Raw genomic sequence first — 14,877 nt, 5'->3', positions numbered from 1 at the left:
AAAGGAGGAGGCTGCAATGCTTGGTAAGAAATGTATGCATTATCCTGCCCATGCAATTGTAACCCCTCTGTACAGTATGTTCACAAATAAAATAAAATTTAAATAAAAAAAAATGGCAGTAGTCCTAAAGAATTTAAGAGCTTAGTAGGGAGAGATAAGAGAGGTACATAGAAAGGCCAGACATGAGATAGAAAGTGTTGATTCCTATAAGAGATCACGATAGTGAGACACTTGGAGGAAAGAGCAATAATTTTTATCTGGCAAGCTTTGATGGCCTTTTAAATGGTTCTTAAATAACAGGTAGATTTGGACATATGGCCGGAGTAGACAAGGAGACTGTAGGAGAGGATCACTGTAAATGATGGTAGAGGTGAGGGTAATTGAGATCATGGGTGGAGGGCAGTGAAGAGGATTCAGCTGCATGGCTCGTTTTTACTGAGGACATGATAGAAATATAAGAATGGTACCTGCTCAATATTGCTCATATCAAGCCAGTCTTGATCTTCCAGCTCCAATGCCATTTCTTCCAAATACACACAACGGCTGGGGATCCCATTGCCACTTTTCAAGCTTGGATCACCTGGGAAACAGTTTTCATCTGACAGGTTAAGGATGATGCCCCTGGTCTTGTGCAGGTCTCGTTTTAGATACCAAGCCTTGCTTTGTTGTCTAGGATGGCCTTGAGCTCCTTAAAGCTCAAGTGATCCTTAGTCTTCCCAGTAGCTGGGACTATAAATGGTCACAACTGTACCCAAGTCTAGACAGCTGATCTTGACAGAATTTCTCTTGGCTCAGGTATGATTACAGGGACCTTGATTCACAAAGCAGCATATAGCCCCAACACCCAACTTAAAAACACAGGTTTTGTTATGGTCATTCATGACATTTGAAGAGTAATTCCCATGATTTGGGTGTGATAGTGTACACCTATTCCCAGGTATGAAGGAGACATAAATGGAGGACTGTGGCCCAAGGCTGGCAAGGGCAAAAAGCTGAAAAGTAACTAAAAGCAAAAGGGGTGAGCATGCTCAAATGATAGAGTACCTAAGTTCAAACCCCAGGGTTGTTGTTTTTTGTTTTTTTTTTAAGTAAACTGTAGAGATCAGTACTAATTTTGGGGTTTATATGACATGACACAGAAGAAAGACACACTGATACCTCTTCAGGCTCCACTCTAAGAAGAAAATGGGTTTGGCTATTGTTTTCAAGTAGTAAAAGTCAGTCATTTATATGGCCAGTGGGTATCAAACATGACTAGAGTTTTAGATCTATTTTCATGTCATACTAAGAGCTTTACTGAAATACAGACCCTGTGTTCCTGGGAGTTCAGTGGACTAGATTTGTTTCACTATTGGATGCAACAGGTTTCTAAGTGCCAAGAGTCTCTAGACTAAGTTCAAACCCAAGTCCAAGCAGAAGAGTAGAATAATCAATAGATTGGCTATACGCCTATGACTCACTGTTGTCCAGAGTAATGAGGAAGATCCTCTGGATCATGTGATTGATGTTGAGTTGCTCACATATTTCTTGATGTGATCGGAACGAGCGGCTGATCTCAGCCACAGAGTAATCAAATTCATCCAGGCTCTCTGACACACTATTATCCGAGTCATCTGGGCTAGCTGGGAGTTCATCTGTCAGAAAAGGTAAGCTATTAGACATTACATTTCCTTCTTGTAGGGAGAATCAAGTGTACTGACCACAATGACAAATGCTGAGAATAAGTTTCGATGTAAAACAAACTAATCTAATTAATGGTCAGGTAAATCAAATGTAGGATTCTGAAATCCCTGGCTATAACTTTACAACACTTCATTAATCTTTCTTATTTCCCCATTTCCATCCCTATGCTGAAGTAGTTCAATTTTGTGTTGGATTTTTTGCATATACTGTGTGATTTAAGTAGCTACTTAAATTCCATGTTTGTTATTAACTGATCAACACTAGGATTTTTCAGTTTTTTAATGATTTATATAATAATATAGTGGATGTAACTCTTTGTTCACTTGTATAAATATTGAAAATACTTTATTAGCATATATTAGCTGTATAAAGGGGGTTTCCATAGTATCATATTTATATATATGCTCCACTCTTCCTCATGCCCTCCTCCTCTACCTTTAAGACAATTTTAAGCTGGGCGCCAGTGGCTCACGCATGTAATCCTAGCTACTCAGGAGGCTAAGATCTGAGGATTGTGGTTCAAAGCCAGCCCGGGCAGGAAAGTCCGTGAAACTTTTTTTTGTTGTTGTTGTTGTTGGTCGTGGGGCCTGAACTCTGGGCCTGGGCACTGTCCCTCAGCTCTTCAACTCAAGGCTAGCGCTCTACCACTTGAGCCACAGTACCACTTCCGGCTTTTTTCTTTTTTCTTATGTGGTGCTGAGCAATCGAACCCAGGGTCTCAGGCATGCAAGGCAAGCACTCTACCACTGAGCCACCTTCCCAGCCCCCGTGAAACTCTTATCTTCAATAAACCACCAGAAAACTGGAAGTGGCACTGTAGCTCAAGTGGTAGAGCGCTAGCCTTGAGCTGAAGAGCTGAGGGACAGTTCCCAAGCCCAGAGTTCAAGCCCCACGACCAACAACAAAAAAAAAAAAGAAAAGAAAAAAGACTATTTTAACTGATCTCATTGTTTGCTTTTCCCACTTATATGACTATTTGTGAAGGATAAATTCAGGGAAGCAGAAATAGCTGGCTGCAAGAGCTCAAATATTTAGAACATTAATATGTACTACCAAATTGCCCTTAGAGATTCTCTTGACTTATGTGCCTCTCCATGAATCTTATAAAGCTCATAGATAAGAAATGATCTAACTAGTGTTTGAATGAACAATTCTCTATGATTAGTGAGATTAGGTTTAAGTTGTTTGTCACATCTTTTGTTCCTTTTTTTTCTTCCCTAGTTTACTTTTTTATTAATTTAATCTTCACTGTCTCTCAAAATGTTGTGACTGGGGGCTGGGAAGGTGGCTCAGTGGTAGAGAGCTTGCCTTGCATGCCTGAGGCCCTGGGTTCGATTCCTCAGCACCACATAAGCAAAAAGATAAAAGCCGGAAGTGGCATTGTGGCTCAAGTGGTAGGGCACTAGCCTTGAGCTGAAGAGGTGAGGGACAGTGCTCAGGCTCAGAGTTCAGGCCCCATGACTGGACCAAAAAAAAAAAAAAATGTTGTGACTGTAAAAGTTGTTCTGTTTACTACATGCCAAATGTGAATTTCTATGTTCCTTTCTGACCACTCTGGTGACAGAATGGTTATTCTGAAAGTCCAGGCAAAGCTCCCAGAAGTAAGAGTGGCTTTGGTGTGGTGGGTTTAGTAAAACGAAGCTCAGTATGGGAGGCAAAGGTCATGGCAAAGTATTAACAGCTGGTGGCAACAGGCTGGATCTGGTGGCATGATAAACAGAGTAAACAACCAAAGATGATGAGTGAGCTGCCAAAATAGTAACAGGAAGACATGTGCCTTGTTCCCACTGCTGGTGCTTGCAATACACTGAACTTGACCAGCCTTCTGTAGGCTCACAGCCAGGGACAGGGTCAGCACTGCATATATTTTCCTCTGGCTTCATCTGTCATTCTCTCTACCATGGGTTTACCTTGACTTTACCTCCTTTTTTATTGAATTCTAACCACAAAGCAAGGCTACAGCTGAGCTGTGCCTCTAAGTGTTTCTCAGAAATAAAGGAAAAAATTCCAAATATTTCACTTAAAAAAAAAACCACAACTACAACCCATAATTATTCCTTTTGGAAACTGGAAAAAGGGATCAATTTCTAGTCTGAATGATTGTGAATGTCCTCAGGATTAATATGACAACCGTCAGCCTTATTCTTTTAGTCTGTGACTTGTTAAGAGGAAGGTGGATTTGATCTTAAATGTGATCCCAGATGACGATTAGTTATCCAGAGAAGTTTTCCTTTTCATATTAAAGCTACGCATTAGGATCTTAGAAGTCAGTTCTAGCAGCAGTAAGCTACAAGAGGGAATGCAGCAAAATGAAATAAACACTTCCTCCAAGAGGACCTCTGAAATGCTATGCTTAGGAATAAATCTCTTTTGTCAGATAGCAAAGCTTTCATCGTTGTTCCTTTGACATCTGCTTTCTACAACTGCATGCAGAATGTTTTTCACACCTACACTCACAAGATAATTAACTTAAAAATCACTAAGTGAGGGCTGGGAAGGTGGCTCAGTGGTAGAGCGCTTGCCTTGCATGCATGAGGCCCTGGGTTTGATTCCTCAGCACCACATAAGCAAAAAGAAAAAAGCTGGAAGTGGCGCAGTGGCTCAAGTGGTAGAGCGCTAGCCTTGAGCTGAAGAGCTGAGGGACAGCGCCCAGGCCCAGAGTTCAGGCCCCAGGACCAGACCCCCCCCCCCAAAAAAAAAGAAATCACTAAGTGAAGCCAGGTACTGGTAGCTCATGCCTGTAATCCTAGCTACTCAGAAGGCTGAGATCTGAGGATCATGGTCAAAGCAACCTAGGCAGGGAAAGTCTGTGAGACTCTTATCTCCAATAAACTATTCACAAAAAGCCGGAGGTGCGCTGCTGTGGTTCAAGTGATAGAGCACTCTCCTTGAACACAAAGAGGCTCAGGGACAGTGCCAGGCTCCAAGTTCAAGCCCCAGGATTGGGGGAAAAATACTAAGTGATTGACAGCTTTGTACAACTGGCATCTGTTTCTAGGGAACCACCTGTTATCTGGTCTCTTTCTGTGCAAAAGGGAGGACAGAAGAGGAAAAGGCCCCCAAACAAATCTAACAATAAAAGCCAAAAGTAAACCAACTTCTGCCCTGAAGAAGCAGACAGAAAACAAACAAACAAGTCAAACTGCCCAAAACTTAAAATTCCAATTGCAATTAAGTTCTTAAGAATATTTAATTTGGGGAGTCTCCATTCTAGGTCATGTCATCTGCTACTATTGGCTCTTCCACTTACCAGATTGCTGCTTCAGCTGCTCTTTTTGGATTGCGGCAAACTGCTTGGCATCGGCCAGGGAGCCAAAAAGAGCAGCAAAGGGATTACTTGAGATGTTGTTGTTATTCTCCTGGTCTGTCATTTCACTTTAAGATATCCTCCATCCAGACCTAAGGGGAGGGGCTATGCAAATCACAGGCATTAGAGTCAAAAAGGTAGGCAATATAATTCTGATTATATGTAAGGCAGTTTCTTTTAACAATATATGCATTTTAAAAAGCTTAGGCTTAAGACAGGTAGGTACGTAGAAATAATAATGAAACAGTTAACATAGTGAGGCACACAGCAATAGTAAGACGAACTATGAATTCCCATGAGTCTCTGAGCTGGCAAACTGACTAGTTTTCATTCATGTGAGGACAACAAGGTGGCCCCTGCTCAGTGTAGATTGAAGCTGGGACTTCCTTAGCTACACAAAACCTCTTAGACCAGAAGAAGGTTTGCTGTGCACTGTATGTTGTGGGCTGTTTAAATATATTAAGCACTCTATTTATAGGCTTAAAACTACTGATAATTCTTCAACCAAAAAAGTTCAACAAAAATACTGTTACTTCATCAACTAAAATCTTCACTTGAGTCTATCTAAATGTCACTGCTTATCTATTTCTTCATAATACCCAAGAAATAAATTCCAATTGTCAGGTGTATTAACATGAAAAAAGAAAAATACGTATCAAAGCTATTTAGAGGAGTTGACTGAGCCTGAATTTATTTGCATCTTCTAATTACATTTCCTCATTCAAGGCCAAGTGCACTTAGGAGCCAATTTCAGGAGCAGAGTTCCCTGAAGGTCTTCCTGAATGTTTAAGGCCCATAGAAGAAAACTCTAACCCTGAACAAGGCAGGAAGAGACATAAGGTATGAACGCTCTACTTACATGGATATCAGACTGCTTTAAGGATGAGAACCTTAGAAAGAGGTGGACAGTCAGTCGTCAGAGTGCATGCCTACAACCCCATCACTTGGGAGGCTGGGGCAGAAGATCACAAGTGTGAAACCAGCATGGGACTACAGAGCAAAACCCTGTCTCAAAAACACCAAAAATACTGCCCCCCCCCCAAAAAAAAAGTGTAGAGGAATATAAGAAAAGTAAAACCTGTTTTTTGTTTTTGTTTTTTGTCTGTTGTGGGGCTTGAACTCTGGGCCTGGGCGCTGTGCCTCAGCTCTTCAGCTTAAGGCTAGCGCTCTACCACTTGAGCCACAGCGCCACTTCTGGTTTCCTAGTGGTTTATTGGAGATAAAGAGTCTCACGGACTTTCCTGCCCAGGCTGATTTTGAACCATGACTCTCAGACCTCAGCCTCCTAAGGAGCTAGGATTATAGGCATGAACCACTGGCACCCAGCTCCTTTGTTATTTTTCTACACCTGAGTGAGCTAAGAGAGTTAATGAGCTGTAGTGACTTAGGCAGAAGCCTAGTCCTCTGTCAACATGGTTTAGAGTTTAATTACTTCAAGGAACTGAACCATTAAATGTTGCTCTGTAGATTTTATTAGGCTTGGTTACCAAACTTAATGGCAGAAAAAAAGATAATGTGTTTAGTTTGGAATTAACTATCCTTGAAGGCTTTCCCCCATATAACCACTGCTTAATCATCACCTCTAATTTATGTAGAGACAACCTGAATCGCTTGACTGTTAGCTGACCACCACCTTTCTTCTATCCCAAGTTACTGCGAAGTCTAGAAGAATATAAAAAAGTGTAGTTATTGTCCTTCCCTCCTGTCTTTTTTTTTTTTTTGGTGCTAATACTGGAGTTTGAACTTAGGGCCTGAATGCTGTCTCTTAGGTTTTTTGCTCAAAGCTGGTCTCTTCTACTTAATTTTTAATGTTCTATCTTATATCCCTGAGTAGATCTGCTTTGCTAGATTGTAAGCTCTTTGAGTACAAGTTCATATCTGATTATTCTTTTTGTTATATATAATTTATAATCGCAAAATCCTAAGTAAATATTTACTGAGTGATTCAGTCTTAATACATGGTCATTCCTAAAGCCCCTCATAATTAACAGTATTACTCACAATCCTACTTCAAGGTATGGGTTTTACTATTTTTCTTGAGATACAATCTTTTTTGGGGGGCTGGTCATGGGATCTGAATTCTGGGCCAGGACACTGTCCCTCAGCTCTTTAGCTCAAGGCTAGCACTCTACCACTTGAGCCACAGTGCCACTTCCAACTTTTTCTGCTTATGTGGTATTGAGGAAGCAAACGCAGGGCCTCATGCAAACAAGGCAAGCACTCTACTACTGAGCCGCAGTTCCAGCCTTGAGATACAATCTTATCAGGCAGGTGCAGTGCCTCTTAGGTAACGAAGCACATGCCTATCTCACAAAGCTAATCTTTTTTGTATTTACTCAAAATTCTGCAAGCAGATATTCTTTGTTTGTTTTGTTGGTCGCAGGGCTAGAACTCTGGGCCTGGGTGCTGTCCCTCAGCTCTTCAGCTCAAGGTGAGCACTCTACCACTTGAACCACAGCGCCACTTCCGGTTTTCTGAGTGATTTATTGGAGATAAGAGTCTCACAGACTTTCCTGCCTAGGCTGGCTTTGAACTGGATCCTCAGATCTCAGCCTCCTAAGTAGCTAGGATTAAAGATGTGAGCCACCAGTGCCTGGCGCAGATATTCTTTTCATAGAAAAAGACTAAACTGTAGAACCACCTATGGGAAAAAAGAGGACTGATCACTTGATGAAAACCTTTATAGAGATGCCAGTTTAGATGTATTCAGTGAACTTACAAATGTAAATATGAGTACCTAGAGTGGATGTACTCCATAAGAAAGGTTTGGCCTGGGAATGTGACTTAGTGGTAGAGTGCTTGCCTAGCATGCATGAAGCCCTGGGTTCAATTCCTCTGTACCACACAAGCAGAAAAAGATGGAAGTGGCACTGTGGCTCAAGTGGTAGAGTGCTAGCCTTGACAAAGGAAGCTCAGAGACAATGTCCAGGCCCTGAGTTCAAGTCTCAGGACTGGTAAAAACAAAAAGGAGATCCTTATTATTGTGGTTTTTAAAATAGTTGATAATGTCCTACTTTAAATCTCTCATTTTCAGCGAGGCAAAGTGGCTCATGACTGTAATTCTAGCACTGGAATGTGAAGGAAGGAGGATCTCAGGTTCATTGACACACCCCCTCCCCCAACCCAAGTACTGGGGCTTGAACTTAGGGCCTTGTGCTTGCTAAAATGGCCCTTTACTCCTTGAGCCACAGCTCCCATCCTGATACTTGAATTTTTCTGCTCAGGCTGATCTTGAGCCAAAATCTTCTTGAGAACCTACAGAGTAACTAGGGTTAAGGCATTGTCACTAGCGCGATAATAGTCAGTCTTTGATAAGGTACAACCACCAATCCTAGAAACTTTTGGATTTGATTGTTTATAAATATGTCTTCCTTGAAATATTTAGCTTCCCCCCCCTGGGGGGGAGGGGGAGAGAGGTCTGGCTTAAGCTCAGGGCCTTGTGCTTATTAGGCAGGCACTCCAACACTTGAGCCATGCCTCCAGAGCCCCAATTTCACTCTGCACACCCACTACAAGGTTCTGCATCTATCAGAGTTATCTACCTCTGGTCCTGCACAATGAGCTCACCCTTGTTTAACTCAACCTTTTCATCTTGACCAGTATTGTCAATCCTTTAAGGGTCACTGTCAGCCTTTGTGAGCACACAAATATTTGATTTACTTTTTTGTGCTAGTCCTGTGGCTGTACTAAGGGCCTGTCCCTGAGCTGCTTTTGCTCAAGGCTAGTGCTCTACCACTTGAGCCACAGTGCCACTCCTGGCCTTTTCTGAGTAGTTTGTTGGAGATCAGAGTCTCACAAGCTGGGCACTGGTGGCTCATGCCTGTAATCCTAGCTACTTGGGGGCTGAGATCTGAGGACCATGGTTCCAAGTAAGCCTGGGCAGAAAAGTCCCCAAGAGACTGTTAGCTCCGATTAACCACTCAAAAACTGGAAGTGGCCAGCACTAGCCTTGAGCAAGAGAGTCAGGGACAGCACCCAGGCCCTGAGTTTAAGCCCCATGACTCTCTCTTTCACACACACACACACACACACACACACACACGCACGCACGCATGCACGCACGCACGCACGCGCCTCACAGTCTTTCCTGTCTGGGTAGGTTTTGAACCACAATCCTCAGATTTCAGCCTCCTGAGTAGCTAGGATTACAGGAGTGAGCCACCAGTGCCTAGCCTAACACACAAACATTTTTAACATCAGACCTGACAACTTTTAAACTGAAATACTTACAGCACTTGGTAAAACTGGATTTCTAAACTAAAATATTATGGACTGGGAGGTGTAGCTCAGTGGTAACGCATTTGCCAGGTGTGCATGTGACCCTGGGTTTGACCTCAGCCCAAGGGGAAAAAAAATCAAGTTCTATTAAATCATATTCGTAAAGTTTCTATTTTGGAAACACATAAATCAGGTAAAAATAGGAATTAAAAGGCTGGGAAGGTAGAGTGCTTCCCTTGCATGCATGAAGCCCTGGGTTCGATTCCTCAACACGATATAAGCAGAAAAAGTTGGAAGTGGCACTGTGGCTCAAGTAGTAGAGTGCTAGCCTCGAGCTGAAGAACTGAGGGACAGTGCCCAGGCCCAGAGTACAGGGCCCACGACTGACAGCCCCCCCCAAAAAAAGGATTTTAAAATGCTTCTATATATGTAATATGTTCCAATCAATAATACATTCAGATCACAGTAATCTAGCAACAAATACTTTGAACATATCTATCTGCAAATTAGAATGATCTCACCAAGTGAAAAAATCAGACAGGATTATTTCTTGAGTTGCATTTCACCTCAGATGGCCACCCCTGTGGATCCCTGTCAGTGACAGCAAGACTAAATGCATTCTTGCACTGAGAGCAAACCAACAAAACTCCAAAGGAACACCCATTAAATATAAACTCTTCCTGAGCTGTGATCCTAGTATATCCAAGGAAACACGAAGCAGTGTCAGGAGTTATGAGTGTCTTCAGCAATGTCAACATCCTGCCATATGCGCTCAACTGGTTTGATTACTTCGACTGGCGCTTAATTTTATCTCCTTGGCATGGCGTTCTGTCGTCTACTTAATCTATTTTATTCCTTCGGGTTCCATAAGGGATTCGCGGGAAGGAAGGAGGGAGACCACCCGCCTGGTGCACGCTGTAGGGAAGGGAAGTCAAAAGACACCGCGAAGACGGGAGCCTTGCAAGGAGGGGGAGAGCCGTGTGCAGAGAGCCACCAGCCGCTAGGGCACAGTTCGGGATTCCAAGGCAGACGGGGTCGAAGTTCATGGTGAGGGTCCGGGGTCAGGAAAGCACAGAAGGATCTGGAGGGGCCGAGGACCGGCATTCGCCCGGAAGAAAAACTCCCACTGCAGACTCCCTGACCCCCTCCCCTCAAACTACGTCCTTTCTTACCGGGGCCTAAAGGGCCGGCAGCGACGACACCTCACAGGCTCAGGGGCCAAAGGGTTCCCACTTCCGACTTAGAGCGACAGCCGGAACTGACGTCATCACCCGGCGTCAGGACGAGCAGAAGCGCTCTTCCGAGCCGGAAGTGGGCTGTATCGGCCTTCCGGGGGCGCTCGGGGCACGCAAAACAGGGACACCGCGCACGCGCCTGCTGGGGGGCGGGCCGGAAGTGGACGGAAGTAGGCTTGCTATTGGGCTAGGGGGCGGGCTGAGCTTGCGGGCTGTGTTTTGGAGTTTCCCGAAGTGGGCCTTGTGGGATGTGGATCCCCGTGTATCGAGTCCAGATGTAATTCTGTGATCGCCAGCTCTGTTCGCTTGCTCTGGAGTGCTTTCTGATTTTCTCCCTTGTCCTGTACTTTTTTTTTGGTGCTAACCGTGGTGCTTGACCTCAGGGCTGGGGCGCTGTCCCTGATCAGGCGCTCCACCACTTGAGCCACGACGCCACTTCCGGTTTTCTGGTGCTTCATTGGAGAGAAGAATCTTATGGACTTTCCTGCCCAGGCAGGCTTCGAACCGTGATCCTCCCACGTCAGTTTCCTGAATAGTTAGCGTTTAGGATTGCAGGCTTGAGCCACCGGCGCCTGGCTGTGCTATGTTCTTTTGGACCTATTTCTATTACTTCTCGCAGATGTATGACGATCTATGAAACAGTACCCATATCAGTAATAACAACTTCAAGTTTGGTGCAGGTCTTACTGCCAGAGTGATATTTTGGACTGGATTTTAGTTTTCTGATCTGTACTGTGTCAATAGTACGCGCCTTAGAAGTTTGTATTGAGATACACAGAAGTAATGGAAGCAGCATACTTTTCAGGAAAAGAATTGGAAATGTGAGAGAAAATGCTTTCATGTCTTTTATCAACATATAAACTACAACTTGGTGTGGTATGTATATTAAAAGAGACAATTGGATGCCTGTGGATAGATATCGAGGGAGCCCTTATACTGAATATTTGAACCATGAGAATTATGACCCAACCATAACTCAATGAAAATTAAAAGTAAAACAGACATTTGATCTTTTATATTTTCTTTTACCACTTCATACCAATGGGTGGCGCTCCTGAACTTGAACACCTTATAACTTCATACAGGGCTGCAACTTCTCTACTACTGAGCAAACCCATTAAGCTGTAGCTTTCATTTTATTTTGACAAAAATCCAAATCTGCTCTGATATTTGAGATTTGTCATCTCTGTGATATTTAAGTATAGATACCGGTCTGAAAATCTTTCTGCTGGAAGCTCTTCCAAAATGTGGTGCTGAGAACTGGAGAGAAGGGACAACACCTGAAATAAAGAAAACAATACAAAAAAATAGGTTAGGCAGCAAAAAAATGTTTTCAGACTTATCCTGATTGAAGTTTCTGATAAAATGATCAAGTCAGAATTTCTGATTGGTTGAAAGGTTAATTAATATGGGCCAGTGGTTCTTAACTAAGGGTATTTTGCTCTGGAGGGGACATGGTAAAATGTCTGGACACATTTTTGCTTATTACAAGAGGAATATTACTGATATTTGATGGACAGAGGTCAAGAATGCTGCTGTAACTTCTACTATGCACAGGAGAGCCCTAATCACAAAGAATTCACTAGCTCAAAGTGTTAATGTCATAGATTCTGAAAAACCCTAATAAGATTAGTATTTAATGTTTCTATGGCTTGAAGTCCTACTCTAACATTTACAGATACAGAGTGTCCATATTTTCTTAGGGTAAGCAATCAGTTTTGGTTCTGGTCGTTGGAGTAAAGAGACATCAGTCAATCATCATCATCATTCTCTGTCTCAGTCTCTGTCTCTGTCTCTCTCACACACATACCCAAACGGATAAACAGGGGCTAGTCCTTGTAGCTTCTTGGGAAAGGAAGAAACGACTTTGTAGTAGTTGGGTGGAGGAGGCAGGAAACACAAGGATTCTGAGGCTGGTATAGAAGAACCCACCTATTCTGAGTCCTTAGCTCACTTCTTTTTCAGTTGGTTTCCTTGAAGGTGGCTATATTGGTCTTCTTCCCGATCCTTGAGGGGCTGAGGAGGACAGCATGGTCATGAACTCATTTTTTCCATCCTCTGTTAATTAACTTGATCTATATTTATTGAATGCTTTTTATATTCAACTCCTTGGAATGGGTGCTATAAGGTCTTAAGGGTCAAAAGAAGGAGGCTCCATATAGTCAGTGTTCTACATCTTTTCTTTTTCTTTTTTTTTTTTTGGCCGGTCATGGGGCCTGAGCTCTGGGCCCAGGTGCTGTCCCTCAGCTCTTCAGCTCAAGGCTAGCACTCTACCAATTGAGCCACATCACTACTTCAGCTTTTTCTGCTTATGTGGTGCTGAGGAATGGAACCCAGGGCCTCATGCATGCAAGGGAAGCGCTCTACCACTGAGCCACCTTCCCAGCTCCGATGTTCTACATCTTCTTATTAGACCCTCTTAGTTTCTTTTTATCTCTCCCATTTTGCCTGAAGGGACAACTATCCAATCCTGTGATGTGTTGTAAACAGTTCTTTATGTGCACACTATCTTCCAAGTACCTTCTTAATCCCAGAGGTCCAGCCTCACTAATTGTAATTATCTATTTTTCATTCCTTATTCCTTACCTGGTAGAGCTGGTCGTTTGGCAATAAAGTTTGCTTGTCTGAAGCTGCAAAAAAGGACAAAATATACATATGCAGGATAGAATGGATAATAGGTTGAGTTATAGTGATACAATAGAATCTAAATGTATACGAATCATCTCCACACAACACTGTGGGTTATTCTTAGAAGCATACTGTTGAGTGAAAGAGGGTGAGGACGTTTGTAAAGATAGGTGATAAATCACACCGAGTTAGATCTTGAGGAAGGTAAACATTCTGGTAACACGGAGTATCTTTCCTGTTTTGCAAAGACAGAGACAGACAACTCTGCATGTTGGTAACACATGCCAACTCATTCTGTCCTATTTGGGTCTATTTTGATAGGAAGCAGAGCGTCTAAGGTGGACCCATCTCTCAGTGAAGCATATTCCTCTACCCTGCTTTTTTTTTTTTTTGCAGGAGGGATGAACCCAGGGTCACTACTATTCAAGACTTCATCCTAACCCTTTTAAATTTTAAATTTTACTTTATTTTTTGACAGTCCTGGGGCTTGAACTCAGAACTCATGTGGGTGCTGTCCCTGAGCTTCTTTTGCTCAAGGCTAGTACTCTACCACTTGAGCTGCACCACTTCTGGCTCTTTCTGTTTATATGGTACTGAGGGAATAGAACCCAGGGTTTCATGCATACTAGGTAAGCACTCTATTACTGAGCCCAAATTTTCCCAGCCCAAATTTTATTTTTAAAACTGGGTGTTATAAGTTGTCCAGGCTGGCCTCGGGTTCAAAAGTCCTCTGTGCCAGCCTCTTGAGCATCTGGAATTACAGATGTGCACTACCACACTAGCCCTCTTTTACCTCGTGATTGACGAACTCCATCCTGTCCAGCAATAAAGTAGACTCCAACAGCAAGGAAGAAAATGCTGATGATTTCAGCAAAGATAAAGCCAGAGACGGTGGTGGCATTTACCTCAATGCAGTTCTGGCACACTATAAAAAACAAGACACACTGAAGGATAAGCCTTCTTTGGGGCTTAAAAGTTCTTATCCTGAATTGTGTGTGTGTGTGTGTGTGTGTGTGTGTGTGTGTGTGTGTGTGTGTGTGTGTTGGTACTGGGGCTTGAACTCAAGACTTCACTCTCTTGCTTAGCTTTCTCTGCTTAGAGCTGGCACTCTACCATTGGAGCCACACCCCCACTTGCAGGGTTCCCCCCCTAGTTATTTGGAGATATGAATCTTTTGTATTTGTCCATCCCCGCTGACTTTGAACTTCAATCCTCAGATCTCTCAGCCTCCTGAATAGCTTGGATTGTAGATATGGTGCCCATTGGTGCCCAAACTCTTTCTGGGCATCTTCTAGCAACAATACTTCTCTTCAAGGGAGAATCCCTGCTCCAAAGACTACATGTTTCCTGGTGCTCCTCCTAGATGAGTCTTGGGGAAGTCTATGTCAGCCGATAACATATACTGTGTGGAATTGAAGGACCAGATCCTGCTCATCTCTCTCAACCGCCAGCTCTCTTTCCACTGCTGTTCATTTCCTCAATGTCCCAGTGCAGTTCACAGAAATTTCCGAGTTGCTCCAATCCATGGGGTCCACCCAAAAGTCAACCATGTCCTGCAGGACTAGTTAAGCTTTTCCCAGCAGTTGGAAGAACTGTCTCATATTTTAAAATGGGTAAACTGAGAGGGGGGAAGGAGGGAGAGAGGGGGGAGAGAGAGAGAGAGAGAATTGGCTACTACTCTACATCATTTCTTTTTTTTTTTTTTTTTGGTTGGTCGTGGGGCTTGAACTCTGGGCCTGGGCGCTGTCCCTTAGCGCTTCAGCTCAAGGCGAGCGCTCTACCACTTGAGCTACAGCGCCACTTCCG

The 14,877-nt window shown here is 43.3% G+C and overlaps 2 protein-coding genes across 2 annotated transcripts in view; both read right to left on the bottom strand.

Annotated features, from left to right (window-relative positions):
- The window catches only part of Ube4a (ubiquitination factor E4A), a 38,251-nt gene extending 27,800 nt beyond the window's left edge, over positions 1 to 10,451 (bottom strand). Inside the window, exons 1-4 of the mRNA XM_013009710.1 lie at positions 10,381 to 10,451; positions 4,934 to 5,095; positions 1,461 to 1,634; positions 468 to 580 (exon numbers count right to left, since the gene is read on the bottom strand). Coding sequence (XP_012865164.1) covers positions 468 to 580; positions 1,461 to 1,634; positions 4,934 to 5,054 — 408 coding nt within the window. The 5' untranslated portion in view covers positions 5,055 to 5,095; positions 10,381 to 10,451. The remainder of the gene's footprint in view (positions 1 to 467; positions 581 to 1,460; positions 1,635 to 4,933; positions 5,096 to 10,380) is intronic.
- An 860-nt stretch (positions 10,452 to 11,311) lies between these two features.
- Cd3g (CD3g molecule, gamma (CD3-TCR complex)) overlaps positions 11,312 to 14,877 on the bottom strand; it is a 7,924-nt gene continuing 4,358 nt past the window's right edge. Inside the window, exons 4-7 of the mRNA XM_013009554.1 lie at positions 13,865 to 13,996; positions 13,030 to 13,073; positions 12,376 to 12,459; positions 11,312 to 11,723 (exon numbers count right to left, since the gene is read on the bottom strand). Coding sequence (XP_012865008.1) covers positions 12,394 to 12,459; positions 13,030 to 13,073; positions 13,865 to 13,996 — 242 coding nt within the window. The 3' untranslated portion in view covers positions 11,312 to 11,723; positions 12,376 to 12,393. The remainder of the gene's footprint in view (positions 11,724 to 12,375; positions 12,460 to 13,029; positions 13,074 to 13,864; positions 13,997 to 14,877) is intronic.

Source organism: Dipodomys ordii, unplaced genomic scaffold, assembly GCF_000151885.1.
Source record: "Dipodomys ordii isolate 6190 unplaced genomic scaffold, Dord_2.0 Scaffold10, whole genome shotgun sequence".
Lineage (NCBI taxonomy): Eukaryota > Metazoa > Chordata > Mammalia > Rodentia > Heteromyidae > Dipodomys > Dipodomys ordii.
Note: the sequence above shows the minus strand (reverse complement) of the source record. Positions and strands in the feature narration are given on the sequence as shown.